The sequence below is a fragment of the Panthera tigris genome, chromosome C2 (genome assembly GCF_018350195.1).
Source record: "Panthera tigris isolate Pti1 chromosome C2, P.tigris_Pti1_mat1.1, whole genome shotgun sequence".
NCBI classification, from domain to species: domain Eukaryota; kingdom Metazoa; phylum Chordata; class Mammalia; order Carnivora; family Felidae; genus Panthera; species Panthera tigris.
The window spans coordinates 66,946,175-66,959,861 of record NC_056668.1 but is presented as its reverse complement, the minus strand read 5'-3'; the positions used below and the strand labels follow the sequence as shown (position 1 = coordinate 66,959,861).

General features: G+C 37.2%; 1 protein-coding gene across 3 annotated transcripts in view; it reads right to left on the bottom strand.

The window, feature by feature from the left end:
• The window catches only part of EAF2 (ELL associated factor 2), a 35,933-nt gene that overhangs the window by 1,258 nt on the left and 20,988 nt on the right, over positions 1-13,687 (bottom strand). For all 3 annotated transcript variants that reach the window (XM_042999164.1, XM_007098324.3, XM_042999165.1), the window contains one exon: positions 4,668-4,928. In XM_042999164.1, coding sequence (XP_042855098.1) covers positions 4,668-4,928 — 261 coding nt within the window. The remainder of the gene's footprint in view (positions 1-4,667; positions 4,929-13,687) is intronic.

Genomic DNA, 13,687 nt, shown 5'->3' with positions numbered 1-13,687 from the left:
ATTAATATTGCTTGTAAAGAAAACACCAATCTTCAGCATAGTTTTAGTATCACCTGGCATCTCTTTTAATCTTCTTTCACATACCAACACCACTTTTCTTTTTACCCCACTGATTTAATTACATCAGGAAATGAGAAAAAATGTGGTTTAGATCAGCCTACATCATTTTGAAGAGTGAAAAAGTTACATAATTTTTTTACATCAAATTCAGTCAAAACATTAAGTAGTATATTTTAAGAGTAATTCATCATTGGTTCCTTTTGTAATTCATCAATGCGCTTACAGTAATGGAATTTATATTCCAGTGGGGGAAACAGACAGTAAACAAACAAATATACAATATGATGTCAAGTAGGGATAAATACTATGAAAAAATGAAGATTAGTGATGGAAGAGTGGTGGAAGGTGCTATTTTAGATATGATAGTTGTTGGCAGGTCTCCTTGAAGGATGACATTTGAACAGAGATCCAAATGTAGAGAGAAGGTCATAAAAATGTGGAAGGAGAGTAGGTACTGTCCAGAAGGTAGACCTCCTTGAAGCGTGACATTTGAACAGAGATCCAAATGTAGAAAGTCATAAAACTGTGGAAGGAGGGCAGGTACTGTCAAGCCTGAACAGGAAATACAAATATCCTAAGGCAGAAGCATGCTTGTGTTTGCTGACTGCAAGAAGGCCCTGTGGCTGAAGTGGAATGAATGAGGAAGAGAATGATAGGAAATGAGGTCAGGAAGATGTCCAGAAAACCACAGTTTCTAGGTTATGATAAAAACTTTGGGTTTTGGTTGAAATGTAATGGGATTCGTCAGAAAATTTTAAGCAGACAATTGACTTGAACTGTTTTAGATCAGTGAATACACTATAATACACTATAATTGTATCAGAGTTTCTCACGTAAGAAATAATACTGGCTTTGATTCAGGTGGCTCAGGTGGAGGTGGTGCTAAGCAGTCAGGATTAAAATATAAAGATAGAACTTACAGGCCTATCAACAGTATTGGATTTAGGGCATGAGAGAAAGAGAAAAGTGAAGAATGACTCTTGGCATTTCTGATCTAAACAACTGGATGGTGGTATCATTTACTGAGATGAGAAATACCAGAGGAACAAGATTATGTGAAAAAATTACAAGTTCAATTTTCAACATGACACATTTGAGATACCTAGTAAATTTTCAAGTATATATGCTATGGGCAATTGGATATATAAGTCTGACATGGTAGAGGTTGGAGCTGGAAATAAAGATTTGGGAGTCACTGACTGCAGGGGTTTATTTGAAGATATGGAATTGGATAATATCATTTGGGTAGTAAATTACAATGGTTAAAAATATTCTTGTATTTTTAAACTAGTCCAAAATCAACAAAAAGCTGGCATATTTTTAAGTTAATACCCAGTTTAAGAGAAGTGGTTTCTAGGCCATATATAAGTTGTTGCAAGACAGCTCAGTTCACTGCATGAACTCCAGAACTATTACATTATTTGATAAAGAAATCTGCTAAAGCTTCTTTTGTGCATGACCATTTTATAATTTTTAAGGATTAAGTTTCCATTTATTACACAACTATTGTATGGCATAAGAATGTTCAACTTGACACGATCCCCATAGTATGAGTTTCCTAAGTCAAACCCAATGTCCCGAGTTCTACTTCTGTAATAGACTTCATGCTGTATGGGTTATATGCATAGTATCACCGTGCTGTTGAAATATTCAGTTGACTTGAAGGTATCCAGATTAGCCTTTGAACATGACATACTAGTAAAGGAAATACATTTTCAATCAAAATGGTAACGTGACTTGGAAAAAAGAGTTTACCCATAGCAAATGCATTCAGATTCCTAAGCCAGTGGTTCTCAATGACAGCAATACTGATCCCTTAGAGATGGCACAGAAATTTATTTGAAGTGTTGTTTGGATGATTTGCAGATTGTTAGTGGCATTTAGTGAGAGGGGAATTTAGGAATGCTAAATGTATTACAATGTAGGAACAAGTCTTACACAATAAAGAACTCTACCACATTGTACAAAGCTTTTCAAAGTCCACTAGTATATTCATGTACCTGGAAGACCAGTTCATAATTTTAAGGCTGGAACCTAATTTCAGTTTTATAAACTATTCTTTTGCACAGACTTAAAATTTACTGAAATTTAATGAACTACTGTGTAAACTGAAAGAAGACTTTACGTTTTTTTAAATGTTACTGTAAATGTTGTAAGTAATGCTGCAAAAACATAGGGTGCACATATCTTTTTGAAATAGTGTTATATCTTTATTTTAAATCTTTACAAAGATTTTTGTATTTGTTTTGGAAAACATATTAGTGATATGAATGCTTTCTAATCCTTATTTCAACAAGTTAAATAAAGATAAAAATTGTTGACATTGTGTGTTGAATGGTGTCTTGCTCCTCTTAATTCTAAATTTATTCATTAAAGATTTCAAAATATACTATAAAACTATAATAATCAAAACAGTATGGTACTGGCAGAGGAATAGACACATAACTCAATGGAACAGAAAAGACAGCCCAGAAATAACTCCACATTTATATGGTCAATTAATTATGACAAAGAAGGCAAGAATATACAATGGGGAAAAATAGCCTCTTCAATAAATGGTGCTGGGAAAACTGGACAAATATATGCAAAAGAATGAAACTGGATCTGTTCTGTTATATGGCTAGCTAGAGTCAGTCGTTTTCTTTATCATTATTAATTAACACAGTGAGATTAGCTTTAAATACACATAAAGTCCCATTTTCCTCCTGAGAGTATCAACCTGTATGCTTTTATTAAAAAGTATTTATTGAGCGGGGCGCCTGGGTGGCTCAGTCGGTTAAGCATCTGACTTCGGCTCAGGTCATGATCTCGTGGTTTGTGAGTTTGAGCCCTGAGTCGGGCTCTGTGCTGACAGCTCAGAGCCTGAAGCCTGCTTCGGATTCTGTGTCTCCCTCTCTCTCTGCCCCTCTCCTGCTCATGCTCTGTCTCCCTCTGTCTCAAAAATAAATAAAACATTAAAAAAATAAAAATAAATAAATAAATGTATTTATTGAGCATCTACTATGTATCAGGTTGTGTGCTAGGTGCTAGTACTCAATGATAAGTGAAAAAATAAACAAGACTGGTCTCCTCCTGCAGCTTAAACTTTAGAAGAAAGCAAATCACACAAAAGATATAAATTTATAATTATGACAATTGACATAAGCAAGATATTGCTCTGAAGTTCTGCAAAAAGGAGGATCTGACCTTGTCAGGAAGGTATCCTTGACAGAGTGTGTCTTGAACTGTAATCTAAAGGAGAAAAAGTTAACTACATGAAAAGAAGGAAGTGTTTCTGGCCAAATGAACAGCAGTGTATAAGGGCCCTCATATGGGTGAAAGGTTTGAGTATAGTGGCAAAAATTAGGTAAATGTCACTAGAACAAAACAAGCAAGACCATTATGTTAAGATGTTTTGTCTCTACCATAGAAGAAATTACAAATGACACTTGATGCGGGAGTGGTTAGGGGAGATGACCCTCTGTTGTGAAAAGCCTGTATATAACTTTTCATTCCGCAAGAACGTAACTACTGTTGACCAGAGGCCTTACCAATAATATAAGTAGTTAATTAACACATGTTTTGTATGCTATATACTACTATATGTGTCATATACTATATTCTTATAATAAATCAAGGTAAAGAAAATGTTAAGAAAATTATAAGGAAAAGAAAATACATTTACAGTACTGAAAAAAAAATCTATTAAAAAAAAAAACCACGTAAAGTGGACCTGCAATGTCCAAACCTGTGTTGCTTAAGGTTCAACTGTACTAGTCACTGAAAAGTTTAAAGCAGGAGGGGTGACAGATTATATTTGAATTATGAAAAGAGCAATATGGCTGCAATATACATAATGGATCAAAACTGGGTTTGAGTAGATAAGGGGGTGAACCAGTTAGAACATCACTGCAGAGTGAAATGCAAGAAATACGGTAAGTTGAACTAGAGTAATAGCAGTGGAGATGCAGAGAAGTAGATGAATTTGAGAAATATTAAGGAGGTAAAATAAATAGGACTTGATGATGGATTGACTATGCTACAAAAAGGGAGAGGAAGTAAATCCTTATATACAATTAGGCTTCTGGATTGTATTATTATGAATCCTGCCTTTCACTAAGAGGAAACACAGTGAGCCAATGATTATAAGTTGGTTTTTGGACAAAGTGAATTTGGAATGCCTTTCCTAAAAGATGGTGTTGGACTTATCTGTTTCTAGAGCTCAGAGGACCAGGTCAGAGATGCAAATTTACAAGTTATCTATATGTAAGTATTGATTACAACAAAAATATGGAGGAGATTATCTAGGGAAAGAATGTGGAAAAAGGAAAGAGGGCCTAGAATTAAGCCTTGCTTGAGGAACTCCAGCTCTAATGATGGAGTAGAAGATTCTAAACTGGCAAAGGAGACAGAGAAAAGTATCTAGAGAGACAGGAGAAAAACCAATAAGACACAATGTCACAGTGTCAAAAGGAAAGGAAGGATTCAACAAGCAGGTAATGATTAATCATAGTACCAAATGAATAAAGTAAGAGTTTTATTCTTTTAATCCAAATTTTAGATCATAATCACTATGGCTCCACAGTGAATTCTTACTTTTCCAATTACTCATGTTTACATATACTCACTTAAAGTACTCATCAGAAGGCCACTGTTGTCATGAGATCTATTCCGGCCAGCATCCATATCAGGAATCCTGCACTGTGGCATGGCAGACATGACAGGATGTCCTGAGATATAAGTCCCTGGATCAGAAGGAGAGGATCTGCACTCTTCATCGTCTGAGTCACTGGAACTATCCTCACTACTTGAAGATGATGAACTTTTGGAATCCGATGAACTATCACAACTACTCATCTGGTCCATTAGACTAGCTTCTGCCTTCAGTTCTGAAAATAAAGCAGAAATTAATAGACAGGTTAAATAAATGATATTAAACATAGATATTAAATAAAGTAAATTTTGAATGTGCTAGCTTCTAAGAGACTGTTGATGAGGAATAAATAAGATATATATACATTTAGAGCATTTAAAGCATTTTACTTAAATTTTTAAAAATGTTTATTTTTGAGAGAGACAATGTGAGTGGGGGAGGGGTAGAGAGAGAGGGAGACACAGAATCTGAAGCAGGCTCCAGGCTCTGAGCCGTCAGCACAGAGCCCAAAGTGGGGCTTGAACCCATGAGTTTTGAGATCATGACCTGAGCTGAAGTCAGATACCTAGCTGACTGAGCCACCCAGGCACCCCTAAAGCATTTTATTTAAAAAGCTCCTCTACCACCAAAACAAGCCATACTTCAATGTTGGGATTAAGAAAATTAAAAGACATAGGCAGTGCCTAAATCGAAATACTACATTTTTATACCATTATACTTAAATATGTATGTAATTCAAATAAAATAAAGAATGTGAAAACTTAAAACTATAAAAATGAAAATCTATTTTGGCAGAGACAATCCTCCAACTCCTCTTATCCTAAAATATATACAATGCAATGCAATACCTACAGATGAATTTCTTTTTTTTTCCAGCTTTTTTGACATATAATTGACAAAATTGTATACATTTAAATGTACAACAGGCTTCTGGCCCTGGCATAAAGTGGCTCGGCCAAAAAAACCACTTTGCCTTGAACAAGGAATCTGGACATTCAGCGTGAACAGCTGAATGATGCTGGGTGGACAGAGCTCCTGCCTCTCTGATTCAGCAATTTGAGGTGGTCAGGCTGGACAACAGGGTCCTCACAGAGGTGTGTTGCAAGGATATTACCTCTGCCCTTTAGGCCAACCCCTCCCTGACCAAGCTTAGCCTTTACACCAAAGAGCTGGGTGATGCTGGTCTGCACCTGGTGCTCCAGGGCCTGCAGAGCCCCACCTCCAAGATACAGAAGCTCAGCCTCCAGAACTGCTGCCTAATGGAGACTGGCTGTGGGGTTCTGCCCTACATGCTGCACTCAGTGCCCATCCTGTGTGAACTGCACCTCAGTGACAACCCACTGGCAGATGCAGGCCTGTTAGCTGCTCTGCAAAGAGCTTCTGCAACCTTCCAGTGGCCGGCTGTGAGTCCCTAGCCTTGGTGCTCAAGGCCAAGCAGCACTCCAAGGAACTCACGGTGAGCAATGACAACATCTGCCAGGACAGCCCCAGGGCACTGTGCCAGGGCCTCATGGACTCCACCTGCTAGCTGGAGGCGCTGATGATGGAGAACTGTGGTTGCACATAGGCCAATGGTAAGGATCTGTGTGGCATCATGGCCTCCAAGGCTTCAATGAAGGAGCTGGAACTGGGTGACAAGCTGGGCGACCTGGGCATTGTCCAGCTGTGCCCCAGGCTGCTACACCCCAGCTCTTGGCTCAGGGCCCTATGGCTCTGGGACTCTGACATCACCACCAAGAGCTGCAGAGACCGGTGCCATGTCCTTAGGGCCAAGGTAAACCTGAAGAGCTGAGCCTTCTGGGCAATGCACTGGAGGACAGGGTGCCTGGCTGCTGTGTGAGAGCCTGTAAGAGCCTAGTTGCCAGCTGCATTCTTCATGGGTAAAGTCCTACAGCTTACAGCTATCTGCTGCCACCACTTCAACATGATGCTAACTCAAAACAGAATCTTGTAGAGCTGTAGATGAGCAACAACAAGCTGGGTACTCTGGCATTCAGGAACTATGCCAGGTCATGGGCCAGCCTGGCACCATGCTGTGGGTGCCTTAGCTGGGGAATGCGACTTGACTGAGAGTGGCTACTGCAGTCTGGCCTCCCACCCACTGGCCAACCACAGCCCATGCAAGTGGGACCTCAGGCGACAACTACATGTGTGACCCAGGCATCTAGCAGCTGATTAGAGCCTCCAGAAGCTCAGCTGTGCCTTGGAACAGCTGGTCCTGTACGACACCTACTGGATGTAGGAGACAGGACTGCCTGCAGGTCCTGGAGGGGCACAAGCTGAGCCTAAAGGTCATCTCCTGAATGGCCTCCTGGCCTAGCTCCTGCAACCTGCTCTCCTGATAGCTCCTACCTGGGCCCTTGCATGAGACTGGCTGCTCTTGGGGGTTCTCACTCTGGGTGTCCTAGCTTTGACTGAAGAGAAATATGCAAATCAATTGACTTCTGTGAGAGAACTTTAGACAATCTCTAACTATTAAAGCACTTTTTTGGTAGGAGGAAAAAACCCAAAATGTACAACTTAATGCTTTGGTAAACATATACATTGTGAAATGATTATCATAATTAAGTTAATTAACATATCCAACACCTCATAGTTTCTGTGTGTGTGTGTGTGTGTGTGTGTGTGTGTGTGTGTGTGTGTGTGATGGAAAACCTAAGATCTGCTCTCTTAGCAAATTTAGACACCATGCCACTGGCACAAAAATAGACACACAGGTCAATAGAACAGAATAGAAAACCCAGAATGAGCCCACAGCTATATGGTCAATTAATCTCTGAAAAAGCAGGAAAGAATATCCAAATGGGAAAGAAGTCTCTTCAACAAATGGTGTCAGGAAAACTGGACAGCAACATGCAAAAGATTTAACTGGACCACTTTCTTACACCATACACAAAAATAACTTCAAAATAGATTAAAGACCTAAATGTGAGACATGAAACCATTAAAATCCTAGAGGAGAACCTAGACAGTATCTAACTTCTTTGACATTGGCCATAGCAACTTCCTACTAGATGTCTCCTGAAGCAAGGGAAACAAAATAAAAAATAAACTATTGGGACTACATCAAAATAAAAAGCTTCTGCACAGCAAAGGAAATAATCAACCAAACTAAAAGGCAACCTACAGAATGGGAGAAGATATTTGCAAATGACATACCTGATAAAGAGTTAGTGTCCAAAATACATAAAGAACTTATAAAACTCAACATCAAAAAACCCCCAAATAAACCAATTAAAAATGGGAAGAATACATGAATAGACCTTTTCCTAAAGAAGACACACAGATAGCCAATGGACACATGGAAAGATGCTCAACATTACTCATCATCAGGGAAACATAAATCAAAACTACAGTGAAATATCACCTCACACCTATTAGAATGGCTAAAGTCAACACAAGAAACAAAAGTGTTAGTGAGGATGTGGAGAAAGGGAGACCCTTGTACACTGTTGGTAGGAATGCAAACTGGTGCAGTCACTCTGGAAAACAGTATGGAGATTCATCAAAAAGTTAAAAATAGAAGTACTCTATGATCCAGCAATTGCACTACCAGGTATTTACCAAAAGAATACAAAAATATTAACTCAAAGGGATACATGTACCCCAATGTTTATAGCAGCATTATCAACAATAGGGAAATTATGGAAACAGCCCAAATATCCATCAACTGATGAATGGATAAAGAAAATGTGGTGTGCATATGTGTGTGTATGTATGTGTGTATGTGTGTGTGTATATATATATATATATATATATGTGTGTGTGTGTGTGTATATATACATATATATATAATGAAATATTACTGAACCATAAAAAAGAATGAAATCTTGCCCTTTGCAACAATATGGATGGAGCTAGAGAGTATTATGATAAGTGAAATAAGTCAGAGAAAGATGAATACCATACGATTTCATTCATGTGTAATTTAAGAAACAAAACAAACAATCATAGGGAAAAAAAGAGAGGCACAAGAAATATACTCTTAACTATAGAAAACAAAATGAGGGTTGCTGGAGAGGAGGTGGGTGTGGGGATGGATTAAACATGTGATGAGGATTAAGCACCGGGTGTTGTATGTAAGTGTTGAATCACTAAACTCTACATCTGAAACAAATATGGGACCCTGCCCTACCTCTTGCCAGTATACCCTGCTGCGGAGCATCTCTGGGTGGTGGAGTGGAATCTCAGACCTGAAGAAAAAGGAGAGTACTTTCCCTGGTCACAAGTTGTCAGTGGGACTTCTGATCCATCTCTCTTGTTTTCCTTATCCGGGCTACCCTGGTGTTGTTGTTGGACTTTTAACCCAGGGGAAGAATGACCCTATCTGGAATACCTTCTATAGCTAAGTTGGGGGTCAAGACATACTGGCCCTGAACCATCATCATCTGGGAGGGGAATATTTTATCATGCCCTGACTCTACTATTCCTCTAGTCCTTCCTGAGTTCCCTAACCAGATGGCCCTCCAATTTCTACCTTTCAGAGTTGGCCTTTGGTTGTCTTTTGCATTATTTCCAGAGTTTATAGTTTTACTTTGTAGGGAGAAGCAGGGAGTGATAAATCTATGCTGTCTTGTCCCACAATACATTTTAAAAAATTGAATTTATACAGAGTATCTGTTCTGTCAAAACAAAATAAAATTTTAATTTTATAAATAGAACATAATCTTCAAATATTTGTGAAGCAAACACAATTAAAAAAAAATCCATGGACAAAGAAGCAAAAAGATATTAGAAAATACTTCAAATTAAATGAAAATCAAAATGAAAATCTCTGGAATGCAGCTAAAGTACAGCTTAGGGTGAAATTTAAAACATGAAATGATTATATTTTGGGGGGAAAAAGACAGTCTCAATTAAGTGAACTAAACTTGTACCTTAAGAAGCTAGAAAATAAGAAGAACAAATTAAAACCAAAGTAAGTAGAAGGGAAAAAATAGTAAAAGCAAGAACTAAGGAAAGAGAACAGAAAAAAAAATAGTGAAAATAAACTGAAGGCTGATTGTTTAAGAATATAAATAGTATTGACAAAACTCAATCATATTTATCAAGAAAAACAAGACACTAGACATAAATTACTAATGTCAGGAATGAAACAGGTGACAGCACTACAGATCCTAAAGACATTAAATGGATAGGAAGGAATACTGTGAACCACTCTGTGCCCATAAATTTGATAAATAAGAAGAAATACACCAACTCCTTAAAAGGCACAAACTACTAAAATTTCTCAAGAAGAAACAGATAATCTGAATATTCCTAAACCTTCTAAGGAAATTGACTTGTAGTTAAAACCCAACCCCCATCCCAACTCCACACACAAATTTCCAGGCACAGGTGGCTTCACTAATGAATTCTACCAATCATTTAAGTTATAAATAATACCAGTGTGATACAAACTCTTCTGGATTATTAAAAAGAAAGGAATACTTTCCAACTTGTTACTTAAGTTGATATCAGAGTTTACTGATATCAAAACCCAACAAAGACATTACAAGAGAACACACACACACACACACACACACACACACCCCAATGTCCCTTATGAACACAGATGCACAAATTAAAAAAAAAAATTAGCAAACCGCATTTAACAATATCTAACATGGCTTTTAATCAGGAATGATTTTGTTCAGTAGGGGGACATCTGACAATATCTGGAGACATTTTTGGTGGTCACAACTGGTGGTAGAAGCCAGGGATGATGCTAAACATCCTACAATGCACAGGACAGCCCCTGACAATGTATTTTCCAACCCCAAATGCCATTATTGCTGAGGATGAGAGAATCACTACTATATTAAAAGTACAATACATCATGAACAAGTGGGGCTTTCTCAGGGATACAAACCTTCAAAAAATCAATCAATATAATTCACTATATTAAAAAATAAAAAGTAAAAGCCATCTCAAAACAGCAAAAAGAACATTTAACAAATTTCAAGTCATTCTTGATAAAAACTCTCAGCAAAAGAGAATTAAAAGGGAGTTAAACTGATGAAAGACAGCTAGGAAGAATTTACAGCTTAAATTGTACAAAATACTAAGAGACTAAATGTTTTCCTGCTAGTGTCAGAAGAAGGAGGTTTTTCACTCATACAACCTCTATTCAATATTGTATTCGAGGTTCTAATTGGTACAGTAAGTCAAAAAATAAAATAAAAGCCATCCAGATGGGAAAGAAAGAGGTAAAACTGTCATTATTCACAAATGACATAATTGTGTATGTACAAAATCTGATGTATCCACAAAAAAAACCTATTAAAATAGTGAGTTTAGTGAAGTTAAAAGATACAGGAAAAATATACAAAAATCAGTTGCATTCTTATTGACTAGCAATGAGCAATTAGAAATTAAAATGATAAAATAAGAGCATTTTTTAAAGTTATTTATTTATTTTGAGAGAAACAGGAAGTTTTTTTATTTATTTTGAGTGAATGGGGGAGAGAGAATCCCAAGCAGGTTCTGCACTGTCAGTGCAGAGAGCCCAATGCAGGGTTTGAACTCACAAACCATGAGATCATCACCTGAGCCAAAATCAAGAGTTGGACGTTTGACTGAGCTACCCAGGCACCCCAAAATAAAAGCATTTATAATAGCATCAAAAAATTAGGCTTCTGAAACCATTCAATTAAAAAGATAAAGTTTTCACCTCTCTCTCCTGTATCCTCTTTTCCTCTTTTTTCCTATCTTGACATTTACTCTTGGAACCCAGCCACTATGTCGTAAGGAAGTCCTAGCCACCTGGAGCATAAGCCATGTGTAGGTTTTCCAGCTGACAACCCCTGGAAAGGTCTAGGCCAAAGCCAGCATCAAATTGGCAGACACTGTGAACAACTGAGCCCTCAAATAATTCCAGATGTTAGACTTCTTGTCATTCCTGCTGACACCATGTGAAACAACAACGAACTATTTCCACTGAGCTCTACACAAATTGATGATTTATGATCAGAAAATATGTTGTTATTGTTTTAAGCCCCACCTTCAGATTTTTCTTAAATTCCTCATATTTGGAAACCATAAATCATAATTATAAATAATTGTCAAAGAGTTGAAGTTACACAGATATTTAGAATTCAACTATAGTGGAAGAGCTACTCATCTACTGATGCAGTTAAAATGATACTCAGAGAGTATTTATACTCTTAAATGAATACAAAAAGTAAATTCAACATAGATGAGCTTACCATCCAATTATATGAATAACAGAGCAAACTCAAAATGAGTCAAAGAAAGGAAGAATTTTTTTTAAAGAGCAGACATTAATGAATAAATAAACAAAGGAACAAGAAAAAAAAAAGGAGTTAAAATAATAGCTAATATTTTAACATTTCCCAGTGCCTGCTTTAGGCACATTATAGGTATTTCTTTATTTAATCCTCTCAACAACCCTAATAATTACCTCTATTTTACAAATGAGGAAACATACACAAAGAGAAATAAGAGGTTAAATAAATTTCCCCAGGCTATACAGCTGCTAAGTGACTGAGCCAGGATTTGAACGTCAGCAGTCTGACTCCAAAGATGTCAGTAGTTACCTACATATTTCTCTTTCTCTCCTTACCTGGCAGTGGATGTTAACAAATGTTTTAGTTACTGCCAAGCTCATAAGTGAAAAAAATATTCCTTAATTTTAAATTTTACATTTTGAAAGCACTAGTGAGTCTGATCAATTTTTCACATATTCATTGGCCCTTGCATATCTTAGGTTGTAAAATAGACTTAAATCCATATTGAAATTCTGCACGTGATAAAAAAGACTTTTTTCAAAGAAGACATACAAATGGCTAGCAGACACATGAAAAGATGCTCAATATCACTCAATACCACCATCAGGGAAATACAAATCAAAACTACAATGAGATATCACCTCACACCTGTCAGAATGGCTAAAATTAACAACACAGAAAACAACGGATGTTGGGGAGGATGCAGAGAAAGGGGAATCCTCTTACATTGTTGGTAGGAATGCAAACTGGTGCAGCCACTCTGGAAAACAGCATGGAGGTTCCTCAAAAAGTTAAAAAGAGAACTATTCTATGATCCACCTATTGTACTACGAGGTATATACCCAAAGGATACAAAAATACTGATTCGAAGGGACACATGCACCCTGATATTTATAGCAGCATTATCAACAATAGCCAAATTATGGAAAGAGCCCAAATGTCCAATGACTGATGAGTGGCTAGAGAAGATGTAGTATATATGCACAAAGGAATACTACCCATTCATAAAAAAAGAATAAAATCTTGCCATTTGCAATGACATGGATGGAGCTAGAGAATATTATGCTAAGCAAAAAAGTCAGAGAAAGACAAATACCATATGATTTCACTCATATGTGGAATTTAAGAAACAAAATAGATCAGTATGGGGGAAAGAAACAGAGGCAAACCAAGAAACATACTCTTAACTTTAGAGAACAAATTGAGGGTTGCTGGAGAGGAGGTGGGCAGAGGGATGGGTACAATGGGTGAAGGGTATTAAGGAGGGCACCTGTGATGAGTACTGGGTGTTGCATGTAAGTTATGAATCACTAAATTCTACACTTGAAACTAATATTACACTATATGTTGATTAACTGGAATTTGAATAAAAAATTGAAAAAAATGGTTTTCATATCAGAAGAAATCATGTCTTTATATCATTCGATATAAATATATCAATTATATCAATTGATATCAATAAATGGGTATCAATATACACTCTCTAACAATACCATATTTATTAATTCTCTGTTAATACTTATTTATCCATGCTCTTGGGGAGGGGAGAAATTTGGATTCTCATCTTTTTTTTTTAAATGTTTGTTTGTTTGTTTGTTTATTTATTTATTTAGAGCATGCATGTGGGTGGGGGAGGGGCAGAGAGAGAGGGAGACAGAATCCGAAGCAGGCTCCAGGCTCTGAGCTATCTGCACAGAGACTGACATGGGGCTTGAACTCATGGACTGCAAGATCATGACATGAGCCAAAGTCAGATGCTCAACTG